Raw genomic sequence first — 13,401 nt, 5'->3', positions numbered from 1 at the left:
CTCCCCTCTCCTCCACTCCCATCCTCTCCTTTCTTCTTCTCTTCCTTTCCTCAGTTTCACGCTTAGCTTAATTTGCTTTCGTTTTTATTACTTGGAACCAGTCTTAATTTAAATACTCAAAAAAAAAAGGGGGAGGTGAGGATTTATCTCTGAGGTAGAGTGTTAGCCTGGCATGAACAGCACCCTGGGTTCAATTCCCAGCACTACTGTGTGTGTGTGTGTGTGTGTGTGTGTGTGTGTGTGTGTGTGTGTGTGCGTGTTTGTAAAAGTTCATTTTTGCAACACCAGAGTGAACAGAATTTTCAACCAAGATCATCTGTCACTACACTCTTAGCTGTGTGAGGTTGTCAATATCAAAAGCCTTCAGAAGTTTCCAGACACAGATCCCAGGTGCTGGCTTTGCACGCTCATCACCAGGCTCAGACTAGGCGTACTCAAATGCTCATAGGGCCAGCGACACCTGGCCTGGGATCGTCAGATCTGGCCTGGGATCGTCCGATGCTGGTTTCCACAAATGCATCATGTAAAGTGAAGTCCAAAGGGCTGAAGTGGCCTGCATTTATGGAGATGGGACAGTGTGGTTGCTAAGAGGACAGACTCTAGAATCATCTGGCGTGGACTTCCAAGTCCTTCTGTGTGCTGGGGCTCTTGGGAAAACTCACTGAACCTGTCTGTCTAGGTCTCTCTCAAGCCCTTGGGTTTCCTTTGTAAACCATGTTAGTGCGTTGGGTTGTGTAAGTGCCTGGGAAGGATACGTGCAGCTGCTCGGCATAATGTCTGGTGAGTGCAAAGTCTCACTAAGGTGGCTATTCCAGAGGAGAGGAAGCTCATTTTCTGTACCAGGCTGCTCATGCGGGAACACAAGCGCCAACAATGTAGCAAGCTGATCTAGAGAAACATTGTTCAGTGCTTCACCATTAGCCACATGTAGCTATTTAACCCCCAAAATGGGGCCAGGCTGAACCGAGATGTGCTTTAAGTATAAAATACACAAGCTTCCACACAAAATAATATAAAGTATCTCAATTGCTTTTAAATATCAATCATGCTGTCATTACAATATTTTGGATCTTAAGAGTGATTTTATTTTATTATTTTTTATTTACTTGTTTATTTTTCAGTTTTTTAAGACAGGGTTTCTCTGTAGCTCCGGAGCCTGTCCTGGAACTCACTCTGTAGACCAGGCTGTCCCAGAACTCAAAGAGATCCGCCTGCCTTTGCTTCCTGAGTGCTGGGATTGAAGGCGTGCACCACCACTGTCTGGCTGTAATTTCATTTTTTAATGTGACTACTGAACACATTGACATTACACATCTGCCTTCACTTTATTTCAGTTAAGTTCATACCACTCTGCATCCTTAGAAATGTGTACACAGGGCAGGAGATCAAACATCTTTACAGGCGCCTTCCAGAGAGTGATGGGGCTCACAACATAGCGCCCTGAAATCTGAGATAACAGGGGGAGCAGGAGGGCCTCTCTACCCTCATTCTGTCCTCCCCAAGAGAAAGCCATCAGGCCTTCACTTGAGAGATTTGCCCAGAGATTGGTAAGTGTCACCATCTAGAAGGGCAGAGACATCCGAACACCAGGGCTTGTCTAACTTACTTCAGCTTTAGACACTTTGTCCCCCAATCATAACTACTTCTTTACTTTCTCATCAAATGGTATAGAAATTCAATTTTCCAGACAGGACTAGTGGTTAATGTCTGTAACTCCAGTAATCAAGAAGCTCAAGCAGGAGGATTGCCCTGAGTTGGTACATAGCTCAGTCAGAGCTGCATAGCTGCATACCAAGACTTGCAAAAAACAAAGGCACTGTGCAGTGGTGGCACACACCTTTAAATCTCAGCACTAAGGCAGCTCTCTGAGTTCAAGGCCAGCCTGGTCCACAGAGCAAGTTCTAGGACAGCCAGGGCTACACAGAGAAACCCTGTCTCAAACCAAAATAAAAAGAAAAACCATAAAATATATTTCCTTTGTGTCCTTTGGTTTTCATTTCCACATAGATGGAGATATGTGAATTCTATTTATAGGGATTTCAACCTTAATCTTAATGGCAGTGGAGAGAAAAAAAATTCACCCCCTTCCATAAAGGTGACGGGTGACCCAGCCTGTTCACAGTCAGCCCTGCTCAGGCGACACCATCTTGGCTGGTTGCCTTTAATACATCCTTTCCCTGACAACGAAGGCTGAACCTGGAGAGAACAGCCTTACAAACCACTTCAGCGGCTGCATTAGCAGCTACGGGATAGGATGCTGCGGATGACTCACGCTGGTCTATCACAAAGTAGCTGCTGACGGTAGTGATGCTGTAGAGGAGGTGGCCAGGAACGCCCTCATCATCAGGGTCCTCTGCAGTGATGTTCGCCACGATGGTTCCCGGACGCACTTCCTCTGGGATGGAGTACTCTCTCCTTGGGCTGGAACAAACACACTGCAGACGTGGCTAATTTGCAGGGGAAGGGGAGGGTGCGGACCGGGCTGTAGGTATTTTGGGGTGTGCTAAATATAGCACCGCATTGCTTGAGTGGCATCAACATGCAGAGAACACGGGGGCTGCAAGGAGGGTGACTGGCGTCTGTATTTCCAAAGATCACATCATTGCGGGTGCAGAGGCGTGCCAGGCTGCTGCTCCTACGGCCATTTACACGGGCACGGCCACTGACTACCTGCCTGACGCCTTCTATCTTTAACACCCCCTCACATAAAGATACAGCCACCCAGCCAGCGTCTCTCCTCCCCGTCTGTCTGGATCCTTTTAAAGAACCCATCCCGATGCGATGTTCAGGACTGCAGGTTTCCTCACTGCGCATGACCCACCCTGTGGAATCCACCCTGTGGAACCTGCCAGAAGCCCAATGTTGCCTATTCTCGCATCTCCGATTTTTGTTTATTTTTTTTTTTCTTTTGCTTGAGGATACAACATTTCCATATGGAACGTGGGCATCTTTTCAGGTGGCTCTCATCCCCAGGTCAGCTCTCTCCACGGAGGCACCCTGCAGTCACAGGGCCATGGCACTGTTCCCCAAGGGTCACTGTGTCTAATAGAACTCCAAGGGCCCAGCGTACCCATCTTTCTCAGACCCCCATGCGTTTGTAAAAGGCCATTTCAGCGTGGTAGAGTCACTTTTAATTTCCCTGTTTCCTAAGGTGCCATTTCCCCCCGTGGTCCCTCCTTGAAGTGAGACAGTCTTTGTCTCAGCTCTAAATGCTGCTCTCTCTTGTCGAGGGCTCTGACCACTCTGCTGCCCCCACATCACCACCGCTATCCCACAGGGTGGACCAGAGGAAACAGACACAAGACAGAGCCTGGGGCTGGACTCAAGAGAAGCAGAAACAGTCTGAACCCAGGCCTTCATCTTAGCCTACCCCATGGGCTATGACCCAAGTCCTGGGCCCAATAGCATCCATGGGGGGGGGTCTCCCACCACATACCCCATTGTTGGGAGGAATAAGCTTGTTTTGTCTTAGAAGTCACTCCAGTGTGCTGGCCTCCCTGTCTGGTGTCCACTGAGTGAGCCCTTGGCCTCTTTCTCACTTGCCATCTCCCTTCTCAGAGTGTGAGACAGAAGAAGGCAGAGCCAGAGGAGCCAGGGGGCAGCAGGGACCAGAGATGGAGCCAGATGAGAGGGGCGGCCTTGTCTTCTAGAGCCGACAGAACTCTGTTTCTGATGCAGGATGCTTTCTCTTCTATCCACTGGGTCTAGTAACTTCCCAGCTATGCTGATAGAGGTGCTTGGTGGTTTGAAGGATAAAGTATCCCCCATCTGGCATTTAAATATTTACTTCCCAGCTGGTGCTTTGGGGGAAGGCTTAAGAGGTGTGACATTGCTGGAGGGAGTCCCTCACTGGGGGTAAGCTTTGAGGTTCCAAAAAACACCCCCTTCCCAGTTTGAGCTCTGCTTCCGATTGAGGTTACAGAAGTGACCACTAAGCTGTTGCTCTAACCGCCTGGGGTCCTGTTTCCCCTGGTGATGGTGATGCAGTTTGATCTTCTGGAACTGTCAGCCCCCCAAACACCCTTCCTTGTGTGAGTAGCCTGGGCCTTGATGTTTTACCACAGCAACAGAAAAGGGGATAAAGATTCTTGCTGCAAAGCCTTGTCCTGGGCTCTCTACGTTACTCCCGGCACCAGCGATGCCAGCATCACCAGCGAGCTCAGTGGAAATGCAGGTCCCAGAGCTCCAGAGACCGGAGTGTCCACGCAGACAGACAAGGGTGTGCACACACGCCCCAGGGTCAGAGGTAACAGTGAGCCCCAGGCTGCCTACGACAGACAGAAGACACCACGGGAGGAATCTGCCCTCACTCCCATCTTTGATTCCATCTAGGCAGTGGTTCTGGACCTGTGTGTATGTGTGGTGGGGGCAGGGAAGAGATTATATTTAGACACATCTTTTGGTTGTCACAACTTAGGGAGGGAACTATTCTTCCCCTGTTGAAGATGCTTCTAAACAAACTCTATCGTGTGAGACAGCCCTGCCACTGAGAAGCATCTGGTTCAAGTCGGGATGTGAGCTTAAACCCTGCTCGATGACTCTACAGTTCACGCTGGCTGTGCCAGGTTCTCATGAAAGAAACAGGGCTGGCTGTTGGGGAGAGCGCCTCATTGCCCTGACAGCAAGTGTGGCAGAAAACAAAGGTTTACTATTTGATCTAAGATTTATGTTTATAAAGAAGATTATCCAACAAAAAGCTCTGATTTCAGGTCTACCAAAACAGAGAGGAACTGGAGAGATGGCTCAGTGGTTAAGAGCACTGACTGCTCTTTCAGAGGTCCTGAGTTAAATGCCCCGCAACCACATGGTGGCTCACAACCATCTGGAATGAGACCTGGTGTCCTCTTCTGGCCTGTAGGCAGAACACTGTATAGGTAATAAATAAATAAATCTTTAAAAATAGCCAGAGAGGATAAATATGATTATCATTCACATCCCCATTCAGCTCCACACTACACTTGAGGACCAGAGCTCAGGACCACAGTGAGTGGGGTTGGTAATCACATTCTCTGAATGACTGAGTAACCTCCTCCCTGTGAATGAGCACCCTAGATGGCATTGCCTGGCTGGCACCCATTACAAGAGGACAAGCCGCTACAAAGGAGTCAGGCAGAGCCACAGCCCAGCAGGCACAGCAAACCCTCAGTAGAAATGAGGGGAGTCTCAACGACGGGAACGGCACTCACTGTGGCGGCCTTAACTAGCCACAAAGGTGAAGAGCTGTTCTGACAGCCGCCGTGGCTACTTCACACCCAGACTTGGGATACCTGGGTCGAGTTAAAGATTGAGTCTGATGCGGTTAACGTTAGCAGAAGTTTCAAAGAACAGAAATTAAGAAGTCCAATAGGTTAGGCACGCTCTCAATTCAGCATCCAGTGTGACTCTAAGTTTATCTTTCAGTCCATGACAGTTGAGGGATGGGGCCGCTTCTCATTGAACAGCCTGAGCAAAATGAGGCAGTGTCCTGCCCCACCCCACTTCTGGAGTGCAGGCTCCTGCAGACACACCTTGACGCCATCCATGAATACTGAAGCAAAACCAACTCAGAACTGACTCCCGTCCATCTCTCAAATCACAAGTGAGAACCAGAGCCTGAAGGTGCCTCCGGGTGGCCAGTTCCCCTCTCTGCTAAACAGCTTATTGCTGTATTTCAGAAGGCATTGTTCAAAGCAGATTTGCACCAGAGAAGTTACTGTGTGCTCCTCATTTGTGCTGTGGAGTATTTCCAGCCGTATGGGTGCCAACCCCACAGCTATCACCTTCCTAGATCGTTCTCAACCTACTGCTGTCTGTTTCTAGGCCAACCCATCTGTAGAAATGCTCTGGACCCCAGCTCCCGGCACTGATGAGAACATCCTGAGGAGGACTACTTGTTGCTGTAGCCGCTGATCCACAGCTGGAGCTAATGGGGCGACAGAAGCATCTCCACTGTGCTTGGTTTGCAAAGGGGCATGAAGTTAGCCTGGACGCACAGTGCCCTTAAGACCTTCCAGTTTTAAAACATGTTTGGTTGGGTGTCTGCTTGCATGTTCTTATGCATGCAGCACACATGCATACGGAAGCCAGAGAACATCGTTGGATGCTGTTCCTCACGGCTGTCCACTTGTTTTCTTATTTGAGACAGGGCCTTTCACCAAGGAGGCTTGGCTGGCTGTCCAGTGAACCCCAGATTTGTCTGTCTCTGTCTCCCCAGCACTGGGGTTGTAAGTGTGTAAGCATGCCTGGTTTTTCTGTGTGGGTTCTAGGGATTGAACACAGTGAGCACTTTATCTACTGAACCTACTTTTCAGCCCTCTTAAAATATGTTCGCAAATGCTCCACCTTGCTTTTATGCTTGTGGCTGTTTCAAATATTTTCATTCTATTATATACATATATACCATATATAAAATACATAAATATGTAAGCATACAAGAATAGATAAATGTAAATATATAATACACAATGTATTGTATGTAATAATAAATATTATGTAAGTATATATGTGTACACATATATGTATATATTGGTTATTTTTGAGACAGGGTTTCTCTATGTAGCCCTGGCTGTCCTGGGACTCACTCTGTAGACCAGGCTGACCTCAAACTCACAGAGATCCACCTGCCTCTGTCTCCGGAGTGCTGGGATTAAAGGAGTGCCCAGCTGTTTTTAATATTTTCAAAGATCTATTTTATTACGCATATGTCTCTATGTGTGTATGTAAACACGTGAGCGCAGGGTGCCTGAGAAGGCTGGAAGAGAGTGTTCATCCCCTGGGACTGAAGTAATGGACCAGTGTGAGCTGCCCAGTGCAGGTGCTGGGTATGGAGAAACAGAACTCTAGTAGACTTCCGTAAGAGCAACACGTCCTCTTAACTGCTGCACCACCTTTACAGCTCTAGTTTTGCTTTCAATGGACAAATAGTAATTGTGCCCTACCTTTGGGTTTAGAGAGTGAGTAGCTTGTGCTGTATTTGTTCGCAGCCATTAATGCTGCTGACCTCCGAGCACACGATGGCGCTGTTTCCCCGTGGCTGGGGCCTGTGCGCTCTCAGGGTAACAGAGAGCAAGGCGGCTCTGCTGGGCATCTGTCGCCTCTATTTCCCCTCTCACCTTCCTGAATCCCCACGTGCAGCAGGCACAGAACGGGCCAGGCGCTGCATGAAATATAGCAGCCGCAGCCAGGTGTCTTTCAGGGCTCACCAAGCCAAAGAAACTCTGGTACGCCAGCGGCCTTATGATACCATCATGGGCTTCTGGCTTCTATTATTGACACGGGGCACACCATTAACCAAACCTTGTATTCATCTGCGTTCGTACAGGGACTCACAGGGAGCACTGTGCTCAGCCCCTGCCCCTCTTTCCACCATGCCCGCAGTCCCATGGTGCATGTGAATAAATGTGGGGGGTCAGGAGTCGTGGAGAGCAAAGGGGGAACACGGGGCCAAGAGGCACGAAGGACCCTGGAGAGTTCTATGTCTCACCTCTCGTCTAGGCCAGAGCAAAGCACATCTCTCTGCCGTGCCTCAGACAGCTATGGCAGCAGACTCTCTGAGCCCTGTCCTGCGTGCCCTCGGGCCTACCTGGTAAAGCGTGGGATCTCGTCGTTGATGTTCACAATGGTCACCCGGAGCGCTGTGGAGGCGGTCAGGTTCCCGCTGTCTCTCACTCCCACGAGGAGACTGAAGCTGTCAGGGGAACATTCCAAGTGCAAGAGACAGGCTTGCTGACACAGCCACAGAGGAAGCGAAAACGCAGTGGAAGGAGCGAGGCGAGCGGGCCCCCTCTCCAGCCGCCTGCTTCTTAGGCACCTTCAAAGGCTACCGGAGCCGCCTTCTGGCTCTGGCCACGGGGCTCACTCCCTCATTCCTCAGTCTGGAGTCAAAGCCAGCCAAGTCATATTCTCCACATTACAATGTCCCTGCAATGGACTGTTCTACTCTCCAGGAATTGAGGCTCACATTTTACTCATTCACTCAAGATGCTGGTTATGGAAGCCAGGGCCTCTGTACACTAGACAAGCACTCCAGTTCTCTTGGCTAGTCTAGAGCCGAGAGCCTCACCTGGCTTTCCCAAGGCCTGCCGCTTCCATCCCAAAGCGTGACCTCTCTCGTCATACTTTCTGACTTTCGGTGGTCCAGATGCTGCCTTTCCCACCCCATGCCCCCAGCTCTGGGCATGCCCTCCCCTCCACCATGGTTGGGGCCTGCTGAAGCTGAGGTCCTAGCCACACCTCAGGCTACATGGGGACCAGCCACCTTGTGTTTGTAACAGGCTATTCCCTTATCTTCTGTGAGTTACAGACAGCCATCCTCCAGGGAAGGTGGTTGGCAAAGTTACCTCTTGTGTCCTGCTTCAAAGTCCAGTTCTGTGGTAGAGAAGAGGGTGCCGTCCGCAGACACTCTGAAGTTGTTTGAGGGAGAGATGAGGAAATACTGTAAAACAAGGGAAAGTCAGATGGGTGTCAGCACACCCTCAGGTATGTTTGCTCGCCTACACGACGCTGCGAACGGTTCAGGCAGATGTCTAGATCAACAGTTCTGAGACGTCCTGGTTGCTGAGGAGCAAGGTCTTTAGATGCAACTCTGGTAGGAACCCACGCCCTAAAGAGCTGTTCCAACTACGGAACGTCTATCGAAGGGCGGCCGCTAGCTCTCACCTCCCTCTCTGTGACTCTGTCATCTTCTGCTGACCTTGGCTCTGACACTGTGCCCTTATCAACATTACTCAAACACACTACCCCACGTTAGAGACCAGGACCCTGCCACCATGAATGAGCTCCAGTGCTTATCCTCGAAAGAGCTGACCATTAGAAACCTGAAGACCATTCACTGGAAATGACAGACGCGAAGAGGCCATTGTAACTTGAGGATGTGGGAGACAGCAGGTCTTAAGAGTTGGGGATACACTGTTCTTAAACTTTACCCAGGGTACAAGACCACTGATAAATGCAAGCTTTCCATATCTTTGGGAAGTTGAGGGCCTTTGTTGTCCTTGATATCGGTGCCCAGTGCCACTCTCTTGACAGTTGTCTGTCACACCCATGAAATCTGATAGAACATGCAGGCTCGTGTAGAACCCACTAAGGTCCAGCCCACAGGATGACCATGGCGATATTCCTCTGCAGGTGTTCATCAAGATGGCTTCCTTGCTTGGAGGACGGAGTCAAGGAAACAAGATAATGGAATGCAGAAGAAGGGCTGGGAACATGTCCTCATTCTCCCACCGCCAGTCACTTAGGGACCACACCGATGGCTCCATGCTTTGCCATCAGGAGGACTGAACGAGAAGGCACAGTATTAAACAGGAAGGGCGACAGGAACATGGTTTATATCCCTTCACTGCAAAGGGCTCTCAGGTTAAAAGGTTTCACTCTTGCTTGCTAAGATGAGAGGTGGTATATCCCCGAGGCCTTAGATGAGACAGTCAGCTAACCAGTGGAGGGTTTGAAACCAGAACCACAGCCCCCAAAGCCTAGGATCAAAGACACATGGCCAATGTCTCCAACCAAAGACATGGTGTGTGGCCACTGCAGAGTTCCTAGGACCAGAGAAGAGTGGCCAGAAAATAAAGTCCCTTCTGGAGCCAATATAGAGAGTCTTTAAACAAAGTCTGAGAAGCGTTTACTTTCTGTTTGTTGTGCAATAATCTCTTTCTAGTTGTAGCGAATATACTTTTATACAAAATTGGGGAAGACATAAAAACATTAAAAAAATGACTAACTGAAATCTACATGTGATTTCTCATCATTTGGATGGATTCATTCCTGGTCTTTCTGTGCAAACACACACTTTCTAAAATGTCAAGATGATGTGCTAATCGAATGGCAGTACTGTGTTCTTATTTCCGTCTTGAGCATTTATTTCCTCATAGCCTTGTGTCTCCTGTCAACTGTTCTGAGACCAGAAGAGATCAAGTGTGGTCAGTATGAGCTGCCCACAGACCCATGCCATCACACTGATTGACCAGCCTAGTTAGCTAACGACAGCACACTATTTTAGACACAGGGTTTATTTAACAACAACCTCTTAGTGTTCATTTACAGGTTTCCTGCCCAGTTTTAAGAGGAGACAGTTGGGCAATGCCTGTGAGCTCTCCTCTGTGACCTTCTCTCAGGACTACATCCCCTGTCCCTTATAGACACACCTTTGCAAGCCCTGCCATCTCTCCAGTTCTTTGCCTGAGCAGCAACAGGTTAGGTCATAAGCTGCCCACACGCAGAGCAATCCTGTGTCTTTGGGCTGTGTCCTCCCTGCAGGAAGTTCTCCTGTATTAGTAATCAGAGGCTCAAGCTGGGCGTGATAGAAAAACAAGGTTTTAGAGACTCGTGGAGACTTTTACTACAAGCACCAGAGCGAGGGCTTTCTGTGTGTGTCTTATAAGACTCTGGGAGAGAAATCTACTTATCTGGTTCTAAGCAAAGGGAATCTTGGGATACAGCCATGGCAGATAGACTCTGAGGGAACAGAGTGCTGCAGGAGAGGGACCCCAAGAGGGGCCAAGAGGGGCAATGATAGGAACCCAAAACTCATAGTCACAGTTGGGATATAAAAGTCACACACTTAGAGTAAATTATGTTTGTGATCCTGGAGAGAGGCCTTCTGGATTTGACTCCTGGCTCCACCATTCCCTGTAAGTTTATGCAGTATAACAGCAACAGAGCTTGCCTGAAGGAACCTTCAGCATGTCTGGCTTAGTCACTGTTCTATTGCTGGGAAGAGACACCATGACCAAGTCAAGTCATCATGTGTACAAGGCCCTGAGTTTAAATCCCAGCTCTGTAGCACCTTTATAAAATGGAGTAAGCTCTGTAACAGAAGCTGCTTCATGTGGGCATTCAGAGAGTCTTTGTTAAGTATTCGAAGATGGGGTTTTCTTAGTTCCAGTTTCTCTCTGATAAGAGACTAACCAACAATCCCTCCTCTGGAAAATCCTAAGCAAGTGCAGTACCATGTTCCGTGCCTGTAATCCCCACGCTCGTGAGGCAGAGCTGGGGGCATGGCCACAGATTCCAGGGCAGCCTGCAGTACAAAATGAGACCCTACCTCAAAAAGTCAGCCATGGCAGCCTCAAAATCTTAAAACAACAATATCGGGCCAAACATTTTGTGAATCTGTTTAAGAGTAGCAATGGTATATTTGGCAGTGAGATCTTGAGTTCAGCCTACAGTCTCAACTGCTGTAGGAAAGAAAAAAGCCAAAGAAATAGCAACAGAACTGGTTTGGGGAGCAAACACTGAGGGCATGAGAATTTTCTTAATTTCTATTATGATGATTTCCTGGAATTCAATCTTTACATATACGCGAACATATGTGTAATTGGTGCTAAGCTAATTTCTTTCCCTTCCATCTCTACACTTTGTTCACGGGCATGCAGTTTTGTTCTCAGAAAAGAGATAATATCCGTAGACTAGAAACATTGTGTCAGGTGGCCCCTTGCCAGCGACTCCGTAAGGCTTTCTCTAAAACCTGGCATCCTCGCCTCCTTTTTAAAGGCTTGTTTAATCAAAGCTCTCCCCTGATATTCATTCTTGGAAAACAGAAACTAAATAGAATGAAAAGTCACTGCAGCCCCCTCTGCCCCAGTCCTGGCTGAGAAAAGTCCTGAGTAATCAGATCAATTCAGCTAACAAATGCTCCTTAGACAAGCTCTCTGCTTTCCTCTGGGAACGTCCCTTCCCACCTCCCACAGTCCTGTTTGAGGGCTCCCGGTGGTTCCTGTTTGCCCTTGTTCACAAAAGCTTCCTTTTGGAAGACACAGGGCCCATCCTTCCTCCCATTCACTCTGCAGAGTGATTTTTGTATAGGCAGAGAGAAGGTGAAGTGGCCCAGTTTGCAGAAATGTCAGCTCCCTGGGGGCCAGCAACCTCCCCTCGTCTTCTTTCTATAGTATGGCAGAAGCCGGCAATATAATCTTGGTGTCTTTCCCAGCCATTCCTAGCTGTCGGGCCATCCTACAAAAATCAACGTGAATTCAGCCTTCTATCCTAGAGAACAGGGCATCCATCCTGCAGGGAGCCAGCTTCCAGAGGGAAGCGAGAACCCTCCTTCTCCCAAGTCCAGGGTGCCCAAAGGTATTTCAAGCCTGAATTCAGGACCCTGTAGCCTCACCCAGAGGAGAAACACACAGACCAGAATCTCCCATTCAGGCTGTGGTGGTTAGAAGTGTGTCAGTTAGACTTCTCTGCTTAAGCTGAATCTTTTGAAACAAACAGACATTCCTACCAATTCCTCTTTCTCTTTTTTCCTATGCTACTCCCATCCAGCTCTGGGGTGGTAGGTGGTGGTGTGGGGGAGGGAGGGAGAAGGAAGGAAGCCTTGATAGAAGGAAAAAGGCCAATGAAAAGCTGCTTACCGTAGCCTGCCCTGGCTTCCGCCTGTGTGGAAGAGCTAAGTGAGTACGGCAGTCACTTAAATGTTTTTAAGAGACACGGACAAGTTTGGGTATTGAGGGTTCTGTAGCTGTTGTTTTTAGAGATAGCATTTCACATATCCCAGGCTGGCCTCCAACCTGCTACATAACAGGTTTCTTGGTACCCTAAGGATTGAACCCATGGCTTTGTGTATGTTAGGTAAACACCTCGACCAAGTGAGCTGCATCCCCCAGTGCCCGCAGCTGATTTTACTAATGTCCATCTCACTGCTGAAGCTGCAGCTCCGATTGCTGTCCCTTTTGTGGTAGGAATGCCACAGGCCATCTGAGTTCTGTCTCGGGGATCCAGGCTCTGCCAGTCTTAAGAGCAACAATCTCCGTCCGTCGGAGGGTCTGCCCAGAAGTGTGCACAGCCATCAACAGCTGTGGATGTAGGGGCTGGAATCAACCAATCAACTGAAGGCTTTTTCCTTCTGTGAGCCTCATAAAAAGACCCGGAGTAGAATGCCTTTGGCTGTGACTTCAAGAGGTGACTCCAAAGTGCACAGGCAGGACGCGTTGAAGGGGGCATGTGGTGGGAAAACTATCAAGAAGAAAAGGGTAGAGCACATAGCAGAACTTCTGGAAGAAGGAAGGCCCAGGTACCCAGTGCAGTTCCCGAGCAAAGCTTTAATTCCTTTTCTCAATCAGAAGCAAAGGGCTACGGGACCAGGGAGTTCTCGCCAGAAACTAGATGGTGGGACGCGCCTGTGTTGTGTGACAGAACTTTCCCTGGGGAGGTGTGGCACATGCCTGCTCACCCCAGATAGGGAATCCCCAACACACCAAAGCATGGATACCCCCAAAGTCCAACTCGGTGAGCCCAGGGGTTGTTTGGGGGTTATGAGCGGGGAGTTACTGATAGCAGCAGAAAAGACTGGAAGACAACTGCATCACCAGAGCCCACCCCAGCGGAGGTGACAGCTCACAGAAGCCAGGAACTACAGAGCCGACAGGCAGTTCAATGGGTTGGAGAGTGTCCTGTCCAAGTGCCTCTGTGAGTCTAATCCTC

At 49.1% G+C, this 13,401-nt stretch overlaps 1 protein-coding gene across 1 annotated transcript in view; it reads right to left on the bottom strand.

The window, feature by feature from the left end:
* Cdhr3 (cadherin related family member 3) overlaps positions 1-13,401 on the bottom strand; it is a 62,126-nt gene that overhangs the window by 33,241 nt on the left and 15,484 nt on the right. Inside the window, exons 6-8 of the mRNA XM_038337842.2 lie at positions 8,319-8,413; positions 7,562-7,666; positions 2,273-2,421 (exon numbers count right to left, since the gene is read on the bottom strand). Of these exons, the coding sequence (XP_038193770.1) occupies positions 2,273-2,421; positions 7,562-7,666; positions 8,319-8,413 (349 nt within the window). The remainder of the gene's footprint in view (positions 1-2,272; positions 2,422-7,561; positions 7,667-8,318; positions 8,414-13,401) is intronic.

This window comes from Arvicola amphibius, chromosome 7, assembly GCF_903992535.2.
Source record: "Arvicola amphibius chromosome 7, mArvAmp1.2, whole genome shotgun sequence".
Lineage (NCBI taxonomy): Eukaryota > Metazoa > Chordata > Mammalia > Rodentia > Cricetidae > Arvicola > Arvicola amphibius.
The sequence above is the reverse complement of the archived record's forward strand: the minus strand, read 5'-3'. Positions and strand labels throughout refer to the sequence as shown.